Here is a 26,311-nt window from a genome sequence, read left to right on the forward strand (position 1 = left end):
GCCACCACACCTGGCTGATTTTTTTTTTTTTAATTTTTTGTAGAGATGCGGTCTTGCTGTATTGCCCAGGCTGGTTTTGATCTCCTGGCCTCAAGCAATCCTCCCACCTGGGCCTCCCCAAATGTTAGATTGAGTGATGTGAGGGTTAATTTTTTGTGATCACTTAGCTAGGCTATAGTGGCTGGTTGTTTGGTCAAACACTAGTTTGCATGTTGCTAGGAAAGTATTTCTTAGATGGGATTAGAAAATGAGCCCTGGTCATGTGGGTGGGCCATGTCTGATCAGTTGAAGGTCAGAGGAGCAAACGCTGAGGTTTCTTGCAGAAGGAATTCTGCCTCAAGCCTGCAACATAGAAATTCTGCCTCAGTTTCCAGCCTTGAGGCTCAAGACTGCAGCACTAGCTCCTCCCTGAGTCTCCAGCCTGCTGGCTTGCCCTGTGGATTTCAGACATGCAACTCTCAATGATCACGTGAGCCCATTCCTTAAAAGAAATCGAAAAAGTCTCTTTCTCCATCTCTGTTTCCCTATCTCTCTCTGTCATTGCCTCTCTGTCTTCATGTCCTGTGAGGAGGGGGTTCTTGAATCAAAACACAGGTCAGGTATGGTGGCTCACACCTGTAATCCCAGCACTCTGGGAGGCCGAGACAGAAGGATTGCTTGAGGCCAGGAGTTTGAGACCAGCCTGGGCAACATAGCAAGACCCCATCTCTACAAAAAAATTTTAACACATTAGCTGGGCGTGATGGCACATGCCTGTAGTCCCAGCTACTCAGGAGGCTGAGACAAGAGGATGGCTTGAGCTCAGGAGTTCGAGGCTGCAGTGAGCTATGATTGCACTACTGCACTCCAGCCTGGGTGACAGAGTGAGATCTTCTCTATAAATAAAAAAATTTTAAAAAGAGAGAGAGAGTGAGATGACAAGGAAGAGGCAGCTTCGGGAAATCCGCGGAAGACTGTTCCCAGCAGCAGGAAGAGGAAGCGCACAGGCCCGAGATGCCTGGGGCAGAGTGGGCATAGTTACAAGGGCCCCCAGCCCAGTGGAGGCCCCAAGTGAAGGCCTCTGGCGTCTCTCCTGAGCTCAAGGGCAAGTTCGGCTGCAAGCTTTTTCTATAAAGAACCAGATAATAAGTATGTTTGGCTCTGAGGGCCAAAAGGTAAAATCGAGGCTATTATGAAGGTACTTATAAAACAAGAGAGGAAATTTCTGGCCTGCCATGCCCTGTTCGCTTGGAATGGGCCATCCAGGGTGGCAGGCACGCTTTGCTCCCAGCTGGCGGAGGCGTTCTCTGGCGGAGAGCGCCTTGTCCAAGGGGGTGTAGCCTGGAGGTACAGGCAGGTTGGGTGAGGGGGTGAAGGGTGACCGCTCCTCTGCCCCAGTGACAACCAGACCCCAGAGCACCTTTCTCTCCAGAGAGCCCGGCTCTCACCTTGAGCAGTGGGCCAGAGACCAGGCAACTTACCCAGCTTCCAAATCCCAGAAGGAGATTCCACCACTTGGCACCGGGCAGCTGCCAAGAGAAGAAACCCCAATATGGCCGCCAACACAACCAGCTGAGGCCTTGGACAACGGCAAGGTGTTGGCCATTGGTTGGCCAGGGAGGCAGGCTTTGGGAGAGGGATGGGGCACAGGGACAGAGGAGGCCACCACAGCGGGGTCTCCAATTCTCACCAAAGTGCCATTGTTCCTTTGACTAAACAGAAACAGGGGTGGATTTGACCCACGGGCTGGAATTTCCCAACCCCTGGAAGCCATTGGTAGATTTTAATAAGCAGTGAATAGCCACAATAGCCAAAAGGTGGAAACAACTTAAACGTCCATCAACACACAATGTGGTCCATCCATGCAGTGGAATATTACTCAGCCATCAAAAGGGATAAAGCTCCAACACATGCCATGATGTGGATGAGCCTTGAACCTCATGCTTAGTAAATGAAGCCAGACACAAAAGACCACATATGTTTCTATTTTTACAAAATACCAGAACAGATATATTCACAAAGCAGGGAAGCAAACTAGTGGTTGCCAGGGGCCTGGGCTGGGGGGTGGTAAGGGAGTGGGGGAAGAGATGAAATGTGGAAAAATGCTTTGGAACTGGAGTTAGTGGTTGCACAACGTCGTGAATGCACAAAATGGCACCAAGTTTTTCATTTTTAAATGGTTTTGCCTGGGTGTGGCAGCTCACACCTGTAATACGGGCTGAGGTGGGTGGATCGTTTGAGCTCAGGAGTTCGAGACCAGCCTGAGCAAGAGCGAGACCCTGTCTCTACTAAAAATAGAAGGATATTAGCTAGACAACTAAAAATATATAGAAAAAATTAGCCAGGCATGGTGGCGCATGCCTGTAGTCCCAGCTACTCAGGAGGCTGAGGCAGTAGGATCGCTTGAGCCCAGGAGTTTGAGGTTGCTGTGAGCTGGGCTGACGCCACGGCACTCTAACCCGGGCAACAGAATGAGACTCTGTTTCAAAAAAAAAAAAAAAATGGTTTTATGTTACGTGACTTTCGTGCCAATTAAATAAAATATAAATAAATAAATAGGCAAGCTCATACCAGCAAAAAGACAGAGGATGAATTTTAAGGAGGCAAGAGGTGAGGAAGGACGTCCAGTTGGGAAGCTACTGCACCAGTCTGAGTGAGAGATGGGAGTCCCTTAGGGTCTCAGTTCACGCTGCTATAACAAAATATTGCAGACTAGGTGGCTTAAATAAATGGCAAGCATTTATTTCTCACAGTTCTAGAGGCTGGAAGTCCAGGTTCAGGGTGTTGGTGTGGTTAGTTTCTGGTGAGGGCTCTCTTCCTAGTTTGCAGTGTCACGTGGAGGACAGAGTGAACATCTCCTGTCCCTTCTTATGGGGGCACTAATCCCATCATGGGGCTCCACTGACACGAGCTAATTACCTTCCAAAGGCCCTACCTCCTTATACCATGACATAGGGGATTAAGGCTTCGACATATGAATTTAGGGGAACACAAACGTTCATTCCGTAGCACTTAGCTAGGGGAGTAGCAGCAGACATGGAAACAGGTGGTGGGATTTGAGATCTGGTTTGGAGGCTGAATCCACAGGGCTTGCTAGAGAGGGAAAGGAGTGCAGGACTCCCAGGTCTTGGGTTAACTGGGTGGACAGTGGTTCCACCCCCGACTATACCTTTCAATTAAAAAATTCATGCATGTACACACACATATGTGTACACACACACAAACATGAAGCTACCCTCCACATGTATGCACCCACATACATTCGCACAATGCACACAAATGCATGCACATGTACACACACCTGCACACGACAGATAAATGCACACCCATGTGCACACAGGTACATGCACACACAGGCACACACATGCACACATGCACATGTGCACATGTACACAGACCACACACAGAGATGCACCCACACATGACACCTGCTCACATATGCATGTACATGTACATACCTGAACACACGCACACAGAGACAGGTACCCGCACACATGTATACACATATACACACATGTATGCACATGTACACATGCCTGCACACACCTGAATACACACGCCCACGTGCAGACAGCACACACATGCCTACAGACTGGTGCACACACATGTGCACACATGTGTGCACACACACACCCCTCACTCCACTCTTGTATTTTTCAGTGCACTTGTCACCATCTAAACACTACATATTATTTTCTTATTTATTCTGTTTCTTGTCTCTCTCAACGCATCTGAATAGGCGCTCGCTCCGTACAAGCAGGGGCCTTGGTCTCCCTTGTTCACTGCTGCGTCCTTCAAACCTTAAGCGGTGCGTCGCACACACAGGAAGTCCTCAGTCAGTATCTGGTGACCGAGTGAACGCAGCAGCCAAGAAGGGAAAGCTGGGGCCTCCCCTCTGCAATCCACACCTGAGTCACATTTTCAGAAGCCTCTGGAAAGCGTGAGAGACACTGCGTGAGTGAGAGTGAGATGGCCGGGGCCAGGGGTGGCGGGGGACAGGAAGAAGAGGAGGGTGAGTGGGAAAGGGGGTGGGGCTGAGCCCGGGCTCTAAAGGCGGCCCCGGGGCCCAGGGGCGCCTGTCTGCAGCCTGCGCAGCCCAGGAGTGTTGGGCAATTTCGGTTTCCTCTGAGGCTGAAGGGACCCGGGCGTGCCAGCCCTGCCCCCCGGGGCGTCTTGGGGCCGCGTCTGTTCGGGCATGGAGGAGAGAGTAGTGCGGCCCTCGGTGTTCTCGGTGGAAGGACAGACGGACATCCCGTTCAGGAGGCTGGAACGAAGCCGCCGGAGACAGCCCTGCAGCGCAGCGCGCGTGGGTCTGGGTCTCCTGCTTTTTGTGATGGGGGCCGGGCTGGCGGTCCAGGGCTGGTTCCTGCTGCAGCTGCACTGGCGCCTGGGGGAGACTGTCGCCCGCCTGCCGGTGAGTGGGCCTGGGGGCTGGCAGTGTGGGGGACAGGTCTCCTGTGTCATTTGTGTCCCTGTGTGTATGTGTGTGTGTGTAGGACGGGGCACAGACTAGGAGCATCCACCTTGACCCTGAGTGGCTGCCGCCAGCCCAGGACAAGTTAATTCACCTCTCTGAACCTCGGTCTCCTCATCTACAAAACAGAAGCACCTACTTCCTAGGGAATGAAGTACCATATGGCATGGCCGGGCGCGGTGGCTCACGCCTGTAATCCTAGCTCTGGGAGGCCGAGGCGGGTGGATCGCTCGAGGTCAGGAGTTCGAGACCAGCCTGAGCAAGAGTGAGACCCCGTCTCTACTAAAAATAGAAAGAAATTATCTGGCCAACTAAAAAATATATATACAAAAAAATTAGCCGGGCATGGTGGCTCATGCCTGTAGTCCCAGCTACTAGGGAGGCTGAGGCAGTAGGATTGCTTAAGCCCAGGAGTTTGAGGTTGCTGTGAGCTAGGCTGATGCCACGGCACTCACTCTAGCCCGGGCAACAAAGTGACACTCTGTCTCAAAAAAAAAAAAAAAAAAAAGTACCATATGGCAAACGTGGGGACTGGCAGTGGCTGGCCCACGGCACGTGCTGAACCCGGCAGAACCGACACTCCGGTGTTCCCAGGATTATTAGCTATACCCTCATCAGTGTTATCGGGATTGTCGCTAATCCTCTTTGACCGTCTCAGCCTGTGGGAATCTCTCTGTCCGGCTGTTTCCGGCTGACCGTGGAGGTGTCTGTCTGTCTGTCTGTGTGCCGCCCCTGTGGGTCTGTGTGTGCTTCACACCGTGCCCATGTGCACTGGCCCCTTCGGGTCTTGGATCTTCATGTCAGTTCTCCTTGTGTCTGCGTCTGGTGGCTGCATGTACCCATGTGGTCATGTGCTGCCATCCTGGGTACATGTGCCCACGTGTCCCTGAGGCCACCTGTCTACAGCCTGGTGCTGTGTGTCTTGTCTCTGGTCTCTGTGTCTGCAGATACACATGGATCCATAAGCCACATGTCCACGTGTTTCAGTCTATGTGTGTCTTTCAGCGTACCATGTATGTGTTGCGGTCTGTGCCCTGTGTCCAGTGTCCGTATTCTCGGGCTGGTGTTCGTATGTCCAGCCATCTGGATGTCCACGTATTTTTTTTTTTTTTAGAGACAGAGTCTCACTGTGTTGTCCAGGCTGGAGGGCAGTGGCATGATCACAGCTCACTGCAGCCTCAAACTCCTGGCCTCAAGCGATCCTCCCACCTCAGCCTTTCCAGCAGCTGGGACTACAGGCATGTGCCACCACACCTGGCTAATTTTCTAATTTTTTTGTAGAGGTGGGGTCTTGCTATGCTTCCCAGGCTGGTGTCAAACTCCTGGCCTCAAGTGAGCCTCCTCCCTTGGCTTCCCAAAGTGCTGGCACTATGGGCATGAGCCGCCACACCTGACCCTATTTTTTTAATATTCCTTATTTACTAAACCCTTCTATAGTGCATACTATGTGCCAGGGACCCTAATACGCTCTACACATATTAATTCATGAAATCCTATGCAGGCAGTATTCACACCTGCACTTACAGAAAAGGACACTGAAGCATTGGGTGGTTATGAGGCTGCTGGCAGGATGCGTATGTGCATGCACGTGGCCCTGTGTGCGTGTCTGATGGTGATGTCTATGGCCACTGGCCATGTGTGTGAGTAATGCCAGGGTGTGGCCCCTGCCACAGGTTCTCACCATGGGCTCTTTGTGCATTTTCAGGACAGAGACACAGGCTCCTGGGAGCAGCTGATGCAAGGTGAGTCGGGGTCCCGGTCCCCGGGAGGGAGATGGGATGGTTCCCACGCTGCCCCCACCCCTCAGCATTGCCCAACGTGATTTGCACAACTGGCCCAAACCCCACAGGTGCCCCTCCCCCAGGCCTGAGAAGCAGAAGTGTGGGTCACTCCGGAAGGGGTGGGGTTCACTCCAAGAGGTGGACGTGATGACCCCTCGGGAGGCCGGCCCTTAGCCCCACGATCTTTGCTTCTAACTTCTGACCCTCTTTCCCCAGAGCGGAGGTCCCACCATGTCAACCCGGCAGCACACCTCACAGGTGAGGGGGACCCTGGGTCCTGGTATGGGGCAGGGGCAGGGTGTCCTGGGAAGATGGGACAAATGCCTCAGCATGTCAGCATAGTCATTCATCCACTCGTTAAATATTTATTCACAGAGTTGCCCAGAGCACAGGCTCTGGGCAAGGGGAGGATAGGTCTTTCTAATTTTATCTATTTAACCCTTATATAGTGCTCATGAGGTGTCATACACTGTCACACACTTTATATATATTAATTCATTAAATCCTTTGAGGCATGGTGGCACACGCCTGTAATCCCAGCCCTCTGGGAGGCCGAGGCAAAGCTCCGGTCCCACCTCGGAGTTTTCATGGGGCAAAGGAAGGAGTGTGGCGGATCGAATGTGGGTCAGACGGGCTGAGACCTCAGAAGGTCCCACGCAGGCTGGCTATTACTACATGTGACCAGGAGTTCGAGACCAGCCGGGGCAACATTAGCAAAACCCCGTCTCTACAAAAAAATTAAAATTAAAATATTTAAAAATAATTCATTAAATCCTAAGCAGGTACTATTCATATCTCCATTCTACAGAGACAGAAACTGAGGCACACAGAGGTTACGAGGCTCCTGGAACCAAGGTGTGTTTCACTCTGGTTCCTTGGTTCTGCCAACTTGCAAGTTTTGATGCTTTCTGGCAAGTCACTTCATGGCTCTGTGCCTCAGTTTCCCCACCCGCAAAAGGGGATGCAATGATTTAAGGCATATATACTAATCCAGTTGCTTTGCTTCTCTGTGCCTCGGTTTCCCCAATCTGCAAAGCGGGGATAAAGTGAATTAAGACATACAAGCAGGCTAGCAGAGAGATGGAGGCTCAGAGAGGATGCAGACTGGCCTAGCGTCACACAGCAGGAGTAGGACATGTGCTGACCGGCAGCCCCCTTTGTCTCTCTCCCCCAGGGGCCAACTCCAGCTTGACAGGCAGCGGGGGTCCGCTGCTGTGGGAGACGCAGCTGGGCCTGGCCTTCCTGAGGGGCCTCAGCTACCGCGACGGGGCCTTGGTGACCACGGAGGCTGGCTACTACTACATCTACTCCAAGGTGCAGCTGGGCGGTGTGGGCTGCGCCCAGGGACTGGCCGGCGACTGGCCCGTCACCCACGGCCTCTACAAGCGCACGCCCCGCTACCCCGAGGAGCTGGAGCTGCTGGTCAGCCGGCGGTCCCCCTGTGGACGGGCAGCCAGCGCCCGCGTCTGGTGGGACAGCAGCTTCCTGGGTGGTGTGGTGCACCTGGAAGCCGGGGAGGAGGTGGTCGTCCGTGTGCCAGAGGAGCGCCTGGTCCGGCTGCGCGACGGCACCCGGTCCTACTTCGGGGCTTTCATGGTGTGAAGGCGGGAGCGCGGGGGACGGAACGTGGGTCTGACGGGCGGAGACCTCAGAGCGTGTCTCGGGGAGACAGAAAAGCAGAGGTCTTGGAGGGCCCCAGGGAATCCAAAACTCAGAAGACGGAGAGCTCAATGGACGCCTCCAGAGACCAAGAACTCGTCATCCCGAGAGGCCGAAGACCCCGTAGGCACCTCTGGAAGACCCACTAGACTGCAGACCCTGCCACAGACAATACTAAAGACAGAGACTCAGGGACTTGGAGTCTGCAGGCCCCCGGTGTGGGGTAAAGCGGATTTGCCTGATATTCAGGAAGAACGGGTGAGGGGTGGGTATTTATGCTTTTGATTCAAAGAAAGTGGGACTTGGGATTCCAGGGAATTGCCTGGGGACAGGGAACTTCATCAGCTTCCCCACTCTCACGAGTAGGAGCAGCGGGGCGGGAGATTTATCATCGAGACTGATCCGGGCAGAGAGCCCGGGCCCACCCCACCTACAGTCATGGTCATATACTCAAGTCCCACCCACGGACTGGTGGCCACACCTCAGCCTGGTCACAAAACGTTATGCTCAGAGACAGGGCACAGCAATGTGCTTATAACTGTTTAGCAACCAGCTTTCCTGGGTGCAAGGAGAGGCTTTGTGGTGTTTGTTTGCCCATTTCCGTGGTGTAAATGCTGCCACTGTGGCTGGTTTCTGGCTACCCGTATGTCACCAACCGGCTGGCTGTGTCCCGTCATTGCTAAGCAAACATGACACAAGGACACCACTGCTGTGCTCTCAGCAGCCAGCCCAGTGCTTGCAGATTGAAAGAAAGGAAGAAAGAATGACCACACAGTCAAACCTATGGCATCACACAGAATCTATCACATGGCTGCGTAACGTCCCTTCCATTTCACAATGACAGACTCACACAGACGGGGCCTCGGATCCCGACATAATCACATGGAAGTCATAGCATTGCAAACAGTCATGGCACTGCACGGCAACCGTCTACAACAGAGCCACACACAACTCACAACCACAGGGTCACCCACAGGGGTGTCACCGTCACATGTGGCAATGCTCATCCCATCAGATACAGACACACCCATCACGGCCAGACCTGGTGACACACACACAACATCACAATGATAAACACACAACCATATCCCCCCCCACACACACACAGCCTCAGGGTTCCTCCCTGGCCAAGACTGACACATCCTAGGGTTAGGACCAGACTTTGTTCACAGCCCTGGGCCTTTGACTACTGGTGCATGAAATAAATGGGAAACGGTGGCTCCTGGATCCATCTAGTTCTTAGGGGAAGCAATTTGGCGTGGGATGCCAGGCCCAAAGAGCCCCATGGCAAAAGGAAGAGTCGGGGAGAGGGGGGCAACAGTTAGCAACAGGTGTTGGCTCATAGAGGCAGAGCGATGGATGTTATGACCCACAGAGGTCATTTTAGCAGGAGAGTAACCTGAACCCAGTTAGCCCAGCTCCCTGCAGGAAATGTCGGGGAAACCAAAGACCCCTCAAATCCACAATTCCTGAGGAAGGGGAGGCTACCCCCTGCAAGGCACCGTTATTGGATGCATGCAGGAAGGAGTGGCAGACCACCAAGCCAGCTGCAAGCCTGAGAGTTAAGTGAGAACATGGCAAGTTGGGGTGGGGGGGGAGGGGCACATAATGATATGCATGCAAATCAGATGATCTATGCAAATGAGAAGTATCACAATGTGGCTAAAGGGAGGTCTTAATTCCTGGGACTCTAGGATGAGGGCTTAGATCCCAGAGGTGAGTGAATTATTATTATTGTTATTGTTGATATTGTTCTTGTCATCGTTGCATATTTGCACGAGGGTGAAGTAAACAGGCTTTGCAATCAGATGGTCCTGGGTCCCAAGTCCTCTCTGCCACTTACTAGCTGTCTGACCTGGAGCAAGTCCCATTACCTCTCAGTGCCTCAGTTTCCTCATCTGTAAAATGGGGGCAGGGGGAGGAGTGTAACAAGAGTATAGGTTGAGCATCCCTAATCCAAAAATCCAAAATGCTCCAAAATCTGAAACTTTTTTGAGCGCTGACATGATGCCACAAGTGGAAAATTCCACACCTGACCTGCGGGGACAGGTTGCAGGGCTCGCAACACATAGTTTACTCAGTGTGCCCAAGGGAGAGCCCTGTCTGCCTGAGATATATCTTTCCTCACATGCCAGATATATAGGTCATGTTTTTTACTGTTAAGTACGTATGTGTGAATAAGTTTAAGAAAATGGTTATCAATAGCCAATAAATTCAGAGTCAGGAATGATGGTTATGCCACACAACCACAGATTATTCACGTGGGTGGCTGAGAGAGTGACACCTTTGCTTTCCATGGACACAAACTTTGCTTCGAGTACAAAATTGTTACAAACATGGTATGAGATTGATTACCTTCAGGCCATATGAAATAAAGTGTGTAGGAAGCATAAATATGTTTTATGTTTAGATTTGGGTCCCATCTCCAAGATATCTCATTTTATATATATATATATATGTATGCAAATATTTCAAAATCTGAAAAGCTATGAAATCTGAAACACTCCTGGTCCCAAGCAATTCTGGGTAAGGGATGCTCAACCTGTATTGGCCTCCTAGGTTCACTGTAAAAATTAAATCAGTTCAGGTATGTGAAAAATTGTTTGCTATGGTGCCCAGTACACAGTAGGAGCTCAATGAGTGTGCATGTGCCATGAGGCATTGAGAAATATTAAGTAAGAATGGCATTCATTGGGCACATTCCTAGGCCCGGCATCTTGTTGTGAGTTAGTTACATCTTTATGTGACGTGCCTTGGCCCTGGGCAGAAACTGTCATGGTCTTGACTATTTTAAATGGAGAGAGGGAGAGATGCACGACACCTCTGCCAAGGGAGCACGATGAAGCCAGGACCATTTCGTGCCTCCCTGCCCTTGCCTGGCTGGTGGGAGGTGGGAGAGCCCCACATGCCCGACTTCAGCCCCCACTGGAGTTTCCTTCGTTCTCATCAAGGTCTTTCAGTTTCCGTGGCTTTGATGGGGAAACCAAGGTGTGGGGACAACGTATTTATAAAAGCCGGCAGCAGCAGCTACCAACTTCCGCCTGGGGATGGAACCTCTTGCTAAGTTTAGCCTCCAAAAATCATTCTGGGAGGGGCCTCGCAGCCTTGAGGAGCAGGAGAGGAAGAGGAGGTGGGGGAAAAAGGAGGTGGAAAGAGAGGGAGGAGGGGAGGAGAAGATGGGAGGGGAACACGGGAAGACCCTCCACAGGCAAAAATCCCAACTTGATTTTAAAGAAAGCATAGGGGCAAGGGACTCCTAGCTCAGGCCACTGACCTACTTTGTGGTTTCTGAGAAACTTATCTACTTCGCTTCCGCTTTTCACCTCCTGTGGTCCAGGATGCATCCTCCCCCACCCTGCCCCCACCTGCCACCGCCACCAGCTCTTCCTCAGGACCTGAATTCCACCATCCTCCCCATACCCTCCACACCCCAAGCAGGAAACCCCTCCTCCTGCTCCTCTCGCCAAGACCCAGAGGCAGTAGAAGTAAAAAAAATAATGATACTAACACAAATTATGTGCCAAGCACAGTGGGCATTCTGAGAGGCCAAACTGGGAGGATCCCTTGAGGCCAGGAGTTCGAGACCAGCCTGGGCAACATAGCAAGACCTCATCTTTACAAAAAAATAGAAAAATTAGCCAGGCATGGTGGTGCACACCTGTAGTCCCAGCTACTCAGAAGGCTGAGGCAGGCGGATCGCTTAAGCCCAGGAGTTGCAGGCTGCTGTGAGCTACGATGACACCACTGCACTCCAGCCTGGGCAACAGAGTGAGACTGTCTCAAAAAATAAAAAATAAATAAAAGTAACATCCAGTCTTACTTGTGTCAACAGAGAAGAACCCAATCTCTGTAAAATAATTTAAAGAGGTTTATTCTGAGCCAAGTATGAGTGACCATGGCCCGGGGCAAGTGGTCTCACTGTGCTTGGGTTACAGTTTGCTTTTATACATTTCAGTAAGACAGGAATTACCCATGAAGTCATAAATCAATACACGGAAGGTGTATGTTGGTTTGGCCCCAAAAGGCGGGGAGACACCTCGAAAAGGGGGTGTGGGGGTGATTACAGGTTATAGATGGGTTTAAAGATTCTTTGATTTGTAATTGGTTAAAAAAACGAAGCTTTGTCTAAAGGCTTGGAATGTTTGAAGTTAAGATAAGGAAGTCTGTTCATCAGAGACAAGTCACTGGATGTATACCCAGACTCATGAGATCTGGAGGGTAAACTGAGGACCTACAGGTATGGTTTAAGCTTTGTCTCACATGACCTTAGGCCTGTTAGTGAGTTACAAAAGATATCTCCAAGAAGGGAAGGGGGCATGATGAGACAGGTCTGACCTCCCTTCTCATGGCCAGCAACTCAGCTTTAGGGTATTTCTGGGGTCCCCTTGACCAAGAGGGGGTCCGTTCAATTGACTGGGGGGCTTAAGACTTTATTTTAGTTCACATTTCACATTTGTGTTAACTACTTGGCCCCATAGGCGTTTGAGTTTGCACCCTTGAATGATAACAGGCATTGTGACCGGGATGTGGGGACGTGAAGGGGACTGACATTTGATCTTTGAGTTGATAAGATAGAGAGTGGGAGGGAAGAGAGCTCCAGTCTAAGGGAGCAGCCTGTGCAAAGGTCCTGAGGCAGAAAGGAGCTTGGAGACATCCAAGAATCAAAGGGAACCAGAGTCTCTGGAGCTCAGGGGTAGTGAGGTGTGAGCAGTGGTCAGAGGGGTGAAGGGGATGTGACATACATGATTTTGTATAAGCCATTAGGATTTCAAATTTTATCCCAAGTGTGATGGAAACCACTTGAAGATGTTTTTTAAACTGTTAATAATGCCTAGAGACTTAAAAAAAATTATTAGGGCAATTTATAAGCGTGCACAAAAAGGAGAGGAAAAGGGTCTAAAAATCACCGCCCAGATTCAGTAGTTTCACTGTCCTGCCATGCTGACTTTATCAACTACCCTCTTTTTAAATTTGATATCAATTCAGAAGTCATCCTATTTCACTTCCTCCCCCAATATTTTGAATGCATCTTTAAGAGATAGGGGCCATATATGCATACTTCTGTGTGTATATGTACACATACATGTTATATATGTGTGTATATATATATATAAAATCATGCAGCCATGATCACACTCAACAAAGTAACAAAATTCCCTAAATAACACAAATTATTCAGAGTCCAACTCCACCCACAGAGCTTGTTGTGTCTTTCCCTCTCTCCCAAAACCAAACCCGACTCTGATCAAATGTCATGTCTCAACTCCCACTTTACAGCAGAAGTTGGCCAACCCTATCCACCCCCAGTTTTTAAAGGGTTGAAGAAAATCAAAAGAAGAATGATATTTCATAACATGTAAAAATTATATGCAACTCCAATTCCAGTGTCCCTGAAAAGTTTTATCGGTACACAGCCACCCCCACGCATGTGTGTGTTGTCTGTGGAAGCTTTTGCACTTCAATGGCAGAGTCGAGTAGTTGTGTTATAACAGGGGCTGCACGAATCACAAAGCCAAAAGTATTTAGTATCTGGCCATTTTCAGAAAATGTTTTCCAAGCTGTGATTTATAGGAAATGTGTACGATGACCTCACAAGGGTATATCAGCATAATCCAGGACACTGGGAGATTCTACAAGGCAGACAATCTGCTGTCTTCAATGGTTTGTATAAAAACAGGCACCAGGGGCCAGGTGTTGTGGCTCACACCTGTAATCCCAGCACTCTGGGAGGCTGAGACGGGAGGATCACCTGAGGCCAGGAGTTGGAGATCAGCCTGAGCAAGAGCAAGACCCCATGTCTACAAAAAAAGAAAGAAAGAAAAATTAGCGGGACGTGGTGGCATGGGCCTATATAGTCCCAGCTACTCAGGAGGCTGAGGCAGGAGGATCACTTGAGCCCAGGAGTTTGAGGTTGCTGTGAGCTAGGATGATGCCACGGCACTCTAGCCCAGGCAACAAAGCAAGACTCTGTCTCAGAAATAAATAAATAAATAAAATTAAGTAAATAAAATAACATTAACCATCACATCAACCCTAAAGAGGTAGATATCTTGGAGACAATTGTGGAAATCGAACTTTGGAGATATTTCAGCAGGGGACTGATGGAATTAGATTTGCAATCCAGAAAGTCGCCCCCGCAGCTGGAGGAGGAGGAGCAGAGGGGGGTGGGGGCCAGGAGGGTGGAGACACAGCAGCCTGCTGGGGAAGGGGGCAGATGGTTAAGAGAAGGGAGATCGGATCAGAAGAGGAGCAGCAGGCTCTCCCATCAAAACTGGGAGGGAAGCGTTAGGGTAAGGAACAAACAGATAAGCTCCAGCTTCTGTCTACAGAGCATTTCCTGAATCCTGCCCGTGGCCCATTTTCCTCCCACCCCACCCCACTCCTAGGTCCCAGCCCTGATAACCACACGGAGCTAAGAGTATCTTGTCCAGCTGGGGGACTCCTCCACCCAGCCCAGGGGATCCTCAAAGGAAGAGCCTGTAGATGAGTCATTTTATGGTCCCCCACCTAGAGAGGGGTCCAGGAAAGAGGTTCTACAGGATTTCTGCAAAGGGGAGAGAGCTTAGTGCTCTGAGACCATAGACGGCTGGATGAGGACCTGGAAGATTCCAATGCACAGGGCAGAAAGTGAGTCATAGGTCTAAGGCTGCAGTGGAGGGTGTGACGTGGCAGGGGTCACAGAGGAAAGTGAGGCAGGACAATGGACGTCGTAAACGCCAGCGTGAAGAATTGTAGTGTCACTTATGGGCAATAGGGAACCTTTACTGTTAACACCACTTCACAGATAATGGATGGGATTTGGTGGACAAATAAATACTCAGCTTCTCTGTCCCCAGGGTGGGACAACTCCCAGGCATGTGCTGCAGTCCCTGCTGCACCAGAATGCTGGAAACCTGCTATCAGTCAATTGGGAACAATCTTCTACACGCTTCTTTCCCAAGATTGTCAAAGTTCCAGGGAGCTTAGGAATCGCTGAGGCATCATGGATGAGGAAAGGACCTCATGCTTGAGCTACACATCCACATAAGCGCCCACCGTGGGTCTGCTCCTGATCCGTCAGCCCTCTCTGCTTGCCTTTGCCACTTACAAAGAGCAGTGCGTCCTCTGCTACTCCTGCACCTTGCTCAAGAGGCTTATCTTCGGCCGAGTTGAGGCACAGGAAGTTCTTTGAGGCTGTCTGTGGCTTCGACTGCCCAGAGACACCATCGAGTCATTTCCTTTCTGGGGACCTACAGCCTCTCTGGTCTCTGTTGTGGGGAGCAGAATCCAAGCCCCTTCTGTCTTTGGGTTCCCCTCGAACTCCTCTGGGGAACTTTCCATGTATGTGGGTCTCTATCCAAAAAGCAGGGCACAGGCAGCCATGTACGAGCCAAGGAAAGAGATGTTGGAAGAAACCAACGCTGCCAACGCTTTGATCTTGAACTTTTGGCCTCCGGAATTGTGAGAAAATAAGTTTCTGTTGTGTAAGAAACCTAGTCTGTGGTGCTTTGTCATGGCAGCCTTAGCAGACTAATATACTCCCACCTCTCCTCCTTCTACCAGTTCTGAATAATCTTATTCTTGACTGGCAGGAAGAGCGGGGCATGGGAGGTGGGGTACTTATAAGTGAGAGGAAGAGGCCAAGAAAGAGCTATGACCACAGAAGCGGAAGTTGGAGCGATGTGATTTCTGGAAAGGGCTCACAAACCAAAGAATGTAGGTGGCCTTTAGATGTTGAAAAAGGCAAGGAAACAGAATTTTCCCTGTAACATTCAGAAGGAATGCAGCCTTTTTATTAACAAGGCAAAGTCCAGTCATCCATGGGAGAGAATGGGTGAACAGAGAGGTCCTAGGGGGGTGGAAATCATGAGACCGAGGTTGTAATCGTTCTCAGATGAGCTGCTCCAGCCTGTGGAGCTGAAGTGACCCATCCCTGCCAAGCTCTGCCCGGCCAACTCACAGAATTGTGAGCAAATGAAACAGTTGTTATTTTACAACACTGAGCTTTGAGGTGGTTTGACATGCATCAGTAGGTAACGAATAGGCCTCACAAGCCCTTTTCTAAAACCATACAGACAGAGATGAATGCATGGATGAATAGGTATTTCAGTGGGTAGACAGATGAGTGTGAGGGTGAATAGGTGGGTGGAGGAGTGAGTGAGTGGATGGATGGATGAATGGGGGATGAATGAAAGAGTGGATGGGTGGGAGGATTCATGAGTGGATGAGTGGATGGATGGACGAATAGATGGATATATGGATGGAGATATGTGTGGGTGAATGGGTGAGTGGATGGATGGGTGGCTGGGTGGATGGTGAGTTGGATGGATGGATAGACAAGTGGATAGATGAAAGAGAGGATGGCTGATTTATGGACGGATGGGTGGATGGTGAGTAGATGAATACACACATACTCTAAATCAAACTCTAAACTTAGTAACAGCATATTTTGGGCTAAATATAAAGAAGCACTACCCTCTACAGTGTAGCAATTTATTGTAGGATGCACCTCAATTTTAGGTTAAAATCTGTACAACTAAGAAGCAAAAAAGAAACAGGGCAAGTATGGATTCTAGATTTATATCTAATTTAGAGGAACCAATAGGTTGTCTTCCTGATGACAAGGAAGTCTTCTAATAAGATCCTTCATTCCCCAAGGGGAAGCCAGGCAGACACACCCTATGCTTAGGGATTATTTACAAAGTTTGATTTCATTCTGGGTAAAAACCGTATCTCTACAAAAAGGATTGATGTCATATACACTCTCTACATTATCAAAGGAGGAATATAAGTGTCATTAGGAAAATATCTAGACTTTTTTTTTTTTGAGACACAGTCTCATTCTGTCACCCGGGTAGAATGCAGTGACGTCATCCTAGCTCACTGCAATTTACAACTCCTGGGCTCAAGGGATTCTCCTGATTCAGCCTCCTGAGTAGCTGGGACTACAGCTGCCACCACCACGCCTGGCTAATTTTCTTATTTTTAGTAGAGACAGGGTTTCCTTCTTACTCAGGCTGGTCTCAAAATCCTAGCACTTTGAGAGGCCAAGGTGGGAAGATCGCTTGAGGCCAGGAGTTCAAGACCAGCCTGGGTGACATAGTGAGACCCCGTCTCTACAAGAAATAGAAAAATTAGCCAGGCGTGGTAGCGCACATCTGTAGTCCCAGCTACTCAAGAGGCTGAGGCAGGAGGATCCCTTGAGCCCAGGAATTTTAGGCTGCAGTGAGCTATGATGATGCCACTACTCTCCAGGCTGGGCAACGTAGTGAGAAAGGAAAGGGAAGGAACGGAAAGGAAAGGAAAGGGAAGGGAAGGGAAGGGAAGGGAAGGGAAGGAAAGGAAAGGAAGAGAAAAAGAAAGAAAGAAAAGGAAGGAAGGAAGAAAATTTTAATCTTTATATTTAATATTTAATATATCAGAGTCTAATGCTATTCAGTCTCGCCTCCTAAAGCCTCTACCTGGTGTTCCTGTATTCACTCGCGCCACCTACAGGTCATTCTCCATACAACCGCCAAAGTGAGATGTTTTGTAAACTTTTTATGGGAGTATTATTCCACATACAGTTGACCCTTAAACAAAGCAGGGGGTTTAGGGGTGACCCCACACAGTCAAAAATCCACGTATAATTTTCTACTCCCCCAAAACGTAACTACTAATAGCCTACTGTTGACCGGAAGACTTACCGATAACACAAAGTCGATTAACAGATATTTTGCACGTTATATGTACTGTGTTCTTGCAATAAAGTAAGCTAGAGAAAAGAAAATGTCATTAAGAAAATCATAAGGAAGAGAAAATATATTTACTATTCATTAATTGGAAGTAGATCAGCATAAAGATCTTCATCTCTGTCGTCTTCACGTCTGGTAGGCTGAGGAGGAGGAAGAGAAGGGGTGGGTCTTGCTGTCTCAGAAGTGGCAGAGGCAGAAAAAAATCTGCATATAAGTGGATCTGTGCAGTTCAAACTTGTGCTGTTCAAGGGTCAACTGTATTCAGAAAATGCACAAATAAGTCAATTTTCACGAAGGGAACTCGCCCATGTAACTAGCACCCAAGAAGCCACCTTCCTGCGGCCTCTCAACCACTATTCTCTCTCTCTCTTCCCCCAAGGGAAATGCTATTCTGAATTCTAACACCATAGATTAGTTTGCTTGTTTTTAATTGTATTCTAATGTCAGAGTACTGTATGTACTCTGTTTTATCTTGCTTGCTGCACTCAACATTACCTTCAGGGGATTCTTCCATTTTGTCCCCTATGTCAGTGTGCTCTGTTCGTTTTGATGGCCATGTAGTATTCCATAGCATGAATATACCACAATTTGTTTATCCATTCTACTATCATTGGGCATTTGGGTTGTTTCCAGTTTTGATTATATTAATCGATTTTTAAATGTTAAGGCAGCCTTGCCATTCTCAAATAAACCAACTTGGTCAAGTGCAGTGGCTCACACCTGTAATCTCAGCACTTTGGGAGGCCAAAAGAGAAGAGTAGCTTGAGCCCAGGAGTGTGAGACCAGCCTGGGAAGCATAGCAAGACCCCGTCTCTACAAAGAATTTCAAACAATACTGAGATATGGTGACATGCACCTGCAGTCCCAGCCATAGGAGGCGGAGGCAGGAGGGTCGCTTGAGCCCAGAAGTTCCAGGCTGCAGTGAGCTATGATCACATCACTGCACTCCAGCCTGGGCAACAGAGTGAAAACTTGCCTCTAAAATAAAGTAAAATAAACCAGCTTAGTCATGATCTATTCATGATAGATTATCCTTTTTACATATTACTGAATGCTTGTTAATATTTTCATTAGAACTTTGAGTTTGTGAATAAAATTGATGCATTCTTGTAAGTGTCTTTTGGGGACCATGTATGTGCATTTCTGTCGAGTATATATCTATGAGTAGATTGGCCTAGCTTCAACATTTTTAGCTATTACCAACAGTTTTCAAAAGCAGTTATCACTATATCATCTCCACCACCAAATGCAAAAATTTCCTTTTTTCTTGCTTTCTTTCGTTTTTTGTTTTAACAGTCTCGTTCTTTCACCCTGGGTAGCCACTGTTTGCTTTCTTATCTTATGTCTGGATGTTCTATCTATTATTGAAAGTGAGGTATTGAATTCCTCTACTATTATTTCATTGCTGTCCATTTTTTCCCTTCACATCTGTTAACATTTGCTTATATGTCTAGGTGTTCCAATGTTGGATGCATATATATTTACAATTATTATATCCTCTTTATGAATTGACCCTTTTGTTGTACATAATGACCTTTTTTGTTTCTTGTGACGGTTTTTGACTGAAAGTCTATTTTTTTCCTGATATAAATATAGCTACCCCTGCTGTCTTTTGGTTACCATTTTCATGGAATATCTTTTTCCATCCTTTTACTTTCAGCCCATATGGGACCTTAATGGAAAAACAAGTCTCCTCTAGGCAGCGTATAGTCATGTCTTGTTTTGTTTTGTTGTTGTTTTTTGTTTGTTTGTTTGTTTTGTTTTTATCCATTCAGCCACTTTATGTCTTTTGGTTGGAGAATTTCATCAATGTACACATTTGAAGTAATTATTGATTGGTAAGGACTTACTATTGCTGTTTTGTTAGTTGTTTTCTGACTGTTTTGTAATTCCTTTGTTTCTTCCTCTCTTAATGTCTTCTTTTGTGATTTGATGATTTTTTTGTAGTGGTATGCTTTGATTTCTTTATCTTTTCTGTATCTACTTCAGGTTTTTTTCTTTGTGGATACCATGAAGCTTACATGAAATATCTTATTGTTATAAAAGTCTATCTTAAGCTGATAACAACTTAGTTTTGATCACATAAAAGACTCTATACTTTTACTTCCCTCCCACAAACATTTTATGTGATTGATGTCACATTTCACATCTTTTAATATTTTATATCCACTAGCAAATTATTGTAGCTATTGTTATTTTTAATACTTCTGTCTTTTAACTTTTTTTTTTTTTCTGAGACAAAGTCTCACTCTGTTGCCCGGGCTAGAGTGCCATGGCGTCAGCCTAGCTTACAGCAACCTCAAACTCCTGGGCTCAAGCGATTCACCTGCCTCAGCCTCCCAAGTATCTGGGACTACAGGCATGCGCCACCATGCCTGGCTAATTTTTTCTACATATTTTTAGCTGTCCAGCTAATTTCTTCCTATTTTTTTAGTAGAGACAGCTCTCACTCTTGCTCAGGCTGGTCTCGAACTCCTGAGCTCAAACGATCTGCCCTCCTCGGCCTCCCAGAGTGCTAGGATTACAGGCATGAGCCACCGTTCCCAGCCTGTCTTTTAACTTTTATATGGAGTTTTAAATGATTCGTGCACCACAATTGTGGTATTAGAGTACTCTGACTTTGACTCTATACTTACTTTTACAGTGAGTTTTATACTTTCATATGTTTTCATGTTTTTAGTTAGCATCCTTTTGTTTCAAATGGAAGAACTTCTTTTAACATTACTATTAAGGCAAGTTAAGTGGTAATGAACTCCCCCAGTTTTTGTTTATCTGCAAAAGTCTCTATTTCTCTTTCATTTCTGAAGGATAGATTTGCTGTGCATAGTATTCTTGGTTAGAAGTTCTTGTCTTTCAGCACTTTGTTTTTTTATCTTTTAGAAATGGGGTCTCAATCTGTAGCCCAGGCTGGTGGGGTGCAGTGGTGCAATCATAGCTCACTGCAGCCTTGAACCCCTGGGCTCAAGTGATCCTTCCACCTCAGCTGAGATTACACGCACACACCATCATGTCTGGCTAATTTTTCATATTTTTTGTAGAGACAGGTTCTCACTATGTTGTCCAGGCTGGTCTCAAACTCTTGACTTCAAGAATCCTCTTACCTTGGCCTGCCAAAGTGCTGGGATCACAGGTGTAAGCCAACATGACTGGCTCTTTCAGCACTTTGACTACATCATCTCACATTCTCCTGGCCTGAAGTATTTCTGCTAAGAAATCTGCTGATAGTCTAATGGAGTTTCTCTTGTATGTGATGAGTTGCTTTTCTTGATGCTTTCAAAATTCTCTTTGTCTTTCTTAAGAATTTTATTATAATGTGTCTCAGTGAAGATCTCTTTATATTTACCCTCTTTGGGGTTCTTTGGGCCTCATAGATCTGGATGTTTATGTCCCTCTCCAGATTTAGACAGTTTTCTGTCATTATCTCTTTAAATAGGTTTCTCTCCTTTAGCTTTTTCTGTCCCTTTTGGAACACTTTAATAATGCATATATTGGTTCACTTGATGGCACCTCATAAGGCCCTTAGGCTTTCTTCAGGATTTTTTTATTATTATTATTATTTTTCTTTTTGTTTCCTTTACTGGGTAATTTTAAATGACTTGTCTTTGAGCTTGCTGATTCTTTCTTCTGCTTGATCATGTCTGCTGTTGAAGGTCTCTGTGGAGTTTTTCAGTTCAGTCATTGTGTTCTTCAGCTCCAGAATTTCTCTTTAGTTCTTTTTTTTTAATAATTTCTATCCCTTTGTTGAACTTGTCATTTTGTTCATGTTTTCTTTTCCATTCAGTTGTCTATTTGTGGTTTTTTGTTTGTTTCTTTGTTTGTTTGAGATGGAGTTTCACTCTGTTGCCAGGGCTAGAGTGCTGTGGTGTCAGCCTAGCTCACAGCAACCTCAAACTCCTGGGCTCAATCAATCCTCCTGCCTCAGCCTCCCAGAGTGCTAGGATTACAGGCATGAGCCACTGCTCACCCAGCCTACTTCTGTGCTCCACTCAAGTACTGTAATCTCTCAAGTGGATTTCTCAGCTCCTGTGAATATATTGTTGGACATGGATGATTATTCAAATTGATATTTCTGTGAAGGGTTGTGCACTGGAAACTTCTATTCTGCCACTTTGCTGATTCATTCTCAGAGTCATTGTCAGTCATTAAAATTTTTACCTTTCTACGATGGGATCCCCTGTGGCTTTAGTTTTTATTTTCTTTATGAGTAATGTAGTTAAACACCTTTCCATGTTTATTGCCCATTTGCATATTATTTTGTGTGATGTGTTGGTGCACATCTCTTGTCCCTTTAAAAAGTGGGTTGTCTGGCCGGGCGCAGTGGCTCACGCCTGTAATCCTAGCACTCTGGGAGGCCGAGGCAGGAGGATCACTCGAAGTCAGGAGTTTGAGACCAGCCTGAACAAGAGTGAGACCCCATCTGTACTAAAAATAGAAAGAAATGATTTGGACAGCTAAAAAATACATGTATAGAAAAAATTAGCCGGGCATGGTGGTGCATGCCTGTAGTCCCTACTCAGGAGGCTGAGGCAGTAGGATTGCTTGAGCCCAGGAGTTTGAGGTTGCTGTAAGCTAGGCTGACGCCATGGCACTCTAGCCTGGGTAACAGAGCAAGACTCTGTCTCAAAAAAAAAAAAAAAAAAAAAAGTGCGTTGTCTTTTTCTTCTTGATGTACAAAAATTCTTTATATAATCTGGAAATGAGCCCTTTGCCAATTTTGTTGTTGTTGTTTTGAGACAGAATCTCTCTCAGTTACCCAGGCTAGAGTGTCAGCCTAGTGGCATCAGCCTAGCTTGAACTCCTGGGCTCAAGTGATCCTCCTGCCTCAGTCTCCCAAGCAGCTGGGATTACAGGTGTGTGCCACCATACCTGGCTGATTTTTTTCTATTTTAAGTAGAGACGAGGTCTTGCTTTTGCTCGGGCTGATCTCAAACTGCTGAGCTTAAGTGATCTTCCCACCTCAGCCTCCCAAAGTGCTAGGATTACAAGTGTGAGCCATGCACCCAGCCCCTTCATCAATTTTTGCAACTATCTTCCCCCACTTTGTGAATTGCTTTTTTATTCTGTGAATTGGTATCTTTTGAAACACAGAAGATCTTAATTTTAATGTAGTCAGTCTAATTTTATAATCTTTTCTTCTCCAGTTCGTATCATGTGTCTCATTTTTTTAAATCTTAGCTTAGCCCAAAGTAAATAATAGTCTCTTATGTTATTTTCTAGAACCTTTATTGTTTTACCTTTTACTTATATTTTTATAATCCAACTGTACTATTATCCCTTCTTGCACTAATACCACACTCTCCAACTTATTGTAGCCTTATAATAAGACAATATTTAGTACTGTAAATCTCTTCATTTTGTTTTTCTTAAAAAAAATCTTGGCTATTCTTAGTCTTTTGTATTCTCAGATGTTTCTCTCTCACACATACACACACACACATACACACACACACACACACACACACACACACATGCCCACACAAACACGTGCACACGCCCTATTGAGGTATTGACTGGCATTCCACTGAATCTATGGATGAACAGAGGTTGATGTAGAATTGTTGTTTTCACAATGTTAAGTCTTCCAACTCTATTACCATGGTATATTATTCTATTTATTTAGTTTTTTTTTAATTTATTCAACAAATATTTATTGAGCCTGTATATATGTGCCAGAATTTCTGCTAGGAGCCCTCACTATAATAGGAAGGATCCTCCCAGAACTGAGCCTTCATCCACCATGTAGGGGTTAGGGGTATAGTGGAGAACTAGCCTGCCTGGCAGGCTGGGGCCCTGAGACCAGGTTTGAATGTCACCACTGCTATGGTTTTTGGTCAGTTGTTTCAAAGGTCTTAGGCAACCAGCCCAGCCTCTCTGGGCCCCTCACAGAACCTCCTCTGACGGGGCCAATCCCCTAGTGGTCTTTGGTGTGGAAGCCGCTAGCTTTAGCAGCTCAATGTGGCCCTTGGGCAAGTAGGGGGCCTCCTCCTTTATCACGTGGCTGTGATCTTCTGTTTACACCAGTATTCCCAGGTACGCTGAGACCTCTGAGGGCAGAGACTGTATTCTAATCCCTGTGCCAAGCGCGGGCCTGGCATTCAGCGGGCGCTTAGTTAATGCCTAGTGAATGAAACCGTGTGTCTCTTCCCTGAAAGCGTTTCCTGACGGCCCACTTATGGAGTGTGGACTGCAACTGGCTTGGCCCCTCCGTCCCTCCCCGTGGGGTCTGTCTTATCCGTCAACCTTCACGCGTCTGTCTGCCGGCCGAGGCAGCCGGACGGTAGTTTCCGATGTGAGGATTAAAGATCCCAGGAGGGGCTGCTCTCAATCGCGCCCTAAGGCTGCAAAAGAAAAGATCGGTGCCCCTGGGCTCCGGTGACAGCAGCCCAGAGAGTAACAGCGCGGACTTTCGGATCTAGCCGAGAAAAGCGCCGCTACCGCTAAAGGGGGCCGGTCTCGTCCCTGACTTGGGGGCCCCACCCCGAAATGTGAGGTCCGGAGGCGGCAGCGTTGCAGCACCCACCTCTGCCAGGGCCGCGGCGGCCGCCGGCTCCGCACCAGCGGCGCCATCCCTCGCCCGCCCACGTGGGACCAAAGCCAGCGCTGGGAGAACGCGGAGAGCACAGACATTGCCTATTTAGGTTTATAAAATTTTCTTAACAACATTTTATATTTTTCTGGGTAGGATTCTTATACTGCTTTCATTAGATTTCGTCCCAGGTATTTGATTGCTTTTTTATGCTATTGTAAATGGCATAGTTTTTAAATGTCTTTTTCTGGCTGTTGTTGATATATAGAAACAACATCCGTTTCTGTATTTTGACTTTGCATCCAGTGACCTTGCTAAATTCACATATTAAAACTATTTGTAGATCTTTTGGTATTATAGGTACACAATAATGTAATATGAAAATAATGACTCATTTCTTCCTATTCAATCTTTCTGCCTCTTTTTTTTATTCTTGCCTCATTGTACCGGCTAGAACATCCAGTGCAATATTAATTAAAAGTGCTAATAGCAATACATATTTAAAACAGAAAGGTTCCAGCCAGACACAGTGGCTCACACCTGTAATCCCAGCACTTCAGGAGGCTGAGGCAGGAGGATCGCTTGCTTGAGGCCAGGAGTTTGAGATCAGCCTGGACAATATACTGAGATCCCATCTCTACAAATAATAAAAAATAAATAAAACATTTAAAAACCCAGCAAGCTTTCAATACTTCACCCTTACATATGTTAGTGCTGTCAATATTTTGTTGATATCCTTTAGCAGATCAAAGACATGATACTCTAAATATTTCTAGTTTGCTACAAGTTTTTATCATTAAAAGATGTTGAATTTATCAAGTGTTTTGCCTGTATCTTTCAAGATTATATTATTTTTTCCTTTAATATGTTAGTGACTGTGTACCCATTGAGTGAAATCACCATATCACAAAAATATCTTCAACGTGCTTTCTACATACGGTTTCTCAAATGGACTAACGATTAAACTGTTAAATCCTCACATACCCGCACCGAACCCTTGCACAGGTGCATTTCCTCTCTCTGTTTACTGACCAAGACATCCAGCGTAATCATTGCAGTGTGATGATTCCACATTGTGTGGCAGGGATCTAGAAGTGCATGATATCACTTGATATTTGTCTTCTCTTTGTAACCTACACTTTTAGTAGTTAAATGTAATTTTCACATGTTGATTGCTAACGAGTAAAATGAAGGAATTAGGTTAACATGGCTTCTTGTTTGGTTGGTTGTTTTTTCGTTGCTTTTTTTTTTGGAGATGGAGTCTCACTCTGTTGCCCCGGCTAGAATGCAGTGATGTCACCATAGCTCACTTCAGCCTCCAACTCCTGGGCTCAAGCAATCCTCCTGCCTCAGCCTCCTGAGTAGTTGGGACTATAGGCCACCATTCCTAGCTAATTTTTCTATTTTTTGTAAAGACAAGGTCTCATTCTTGCTCAGGCTGGTCTCAAACTCCTGAGCTTAAGCGATCCTCCCACCTCGGCCTCCCAGAGTGGTAGGACTACAGGTGTGAGCAACAGTGCCCAGCCCAGGTTAACATGTTTTGATTAGAAATTTATCATATTGAGTAACTTCTAGAATAGAAGGTTTCACTACCCGTATGAGTTTGGGTGTATTTCAAAAAGGTCAGCAAATAGTGAGGTCATGCGAAATAGCAGACTGGGAAGATATGGGGGCCAGTCCCTGCAGTGAAACAACTAGTAAATTTGGGGGCAAAAAAACATAGCCAGTTATGTATTTTGTTATTTCAGAACTCTGGAGCCCGATGAGACAATAACAACCAGGGAGTACTTAACGAAAGGAGAGGCTGAGGCTCTTTGGTAAGAGGATAGCCTGCTCTCTTAAATAAATATGAACCAGCCTCTACCCCAATTCCCTAGCCCCAGTGAGACAATGTTCCTGGAGCAGCTGACTGGTCTCAGGACAGACAGTGGGGACTTTGTCCTCTGAAATTTGTGGAGTTTGCACTCTACCGAATCTAGCAGTGCTATGAGAGACCAGCTAGAGGCTTGTTTTGACTTTCTTGTCCATAGCAGCTTTTCCCCCTTGGGGAAATCCCCTCAGAAAATTCTAGAAGTCAGTACCGTTTTGTTTGTTTGTTTTTCTTTTTCCCCTTTGTAGAAACAGACATTTAAAAGCTTTGTCAGGTCATTAGCTGACCACAAAAATAATTGAACAAAAG

The 26,311-nt window shown here is 46.8% G+C and overlaps 1 protein-coding gene across 1 annotated transcript; it reads left to right on the plus strand.

The window, feature by feature from the left end:
• Nucleotides 1–4,050: 4,050 nt before the first annotated feature.
• TNFSF14 (TNF superfamily member 14) lies at nucleotides 4,051–9,474 on the plus strand. Its single transcript, XM_045548619.1, has 4 exons — nucleotides 4,051–4,393; nucleotides 6,159–6,195; nucleotides 6,451–6,492; nucleotides 7,409–9,474. The coding sequence occupies exons 1-4, from the start codon at nucleotides 4,175–4,177 to the stop codon at nucleotides 7,834–7,836; spliced, it is 726 nt and encodes a 241-aa protein (XP_045404575.1). The 5' UTR covers nucleotides 4,051–4,174; the 3' UTR covers nucleotides 7,837–9,474.
• Nucleotides 9,475–26,311: the final 16,837 nt, after the last annotated feature.

Source organism: Lemur catta, chromosome 1 (assembly GCF_020740605.2).
Source record: "Lemur catta isolate mLemCat1 chromosome 1, mLemCat1.pri, whole genome shotgun sequence".
NCBI lineage: Eukaryota > Metazoa > Chordata > Mammalia > Primates > Lemuridae > Lemur > Lemur catta.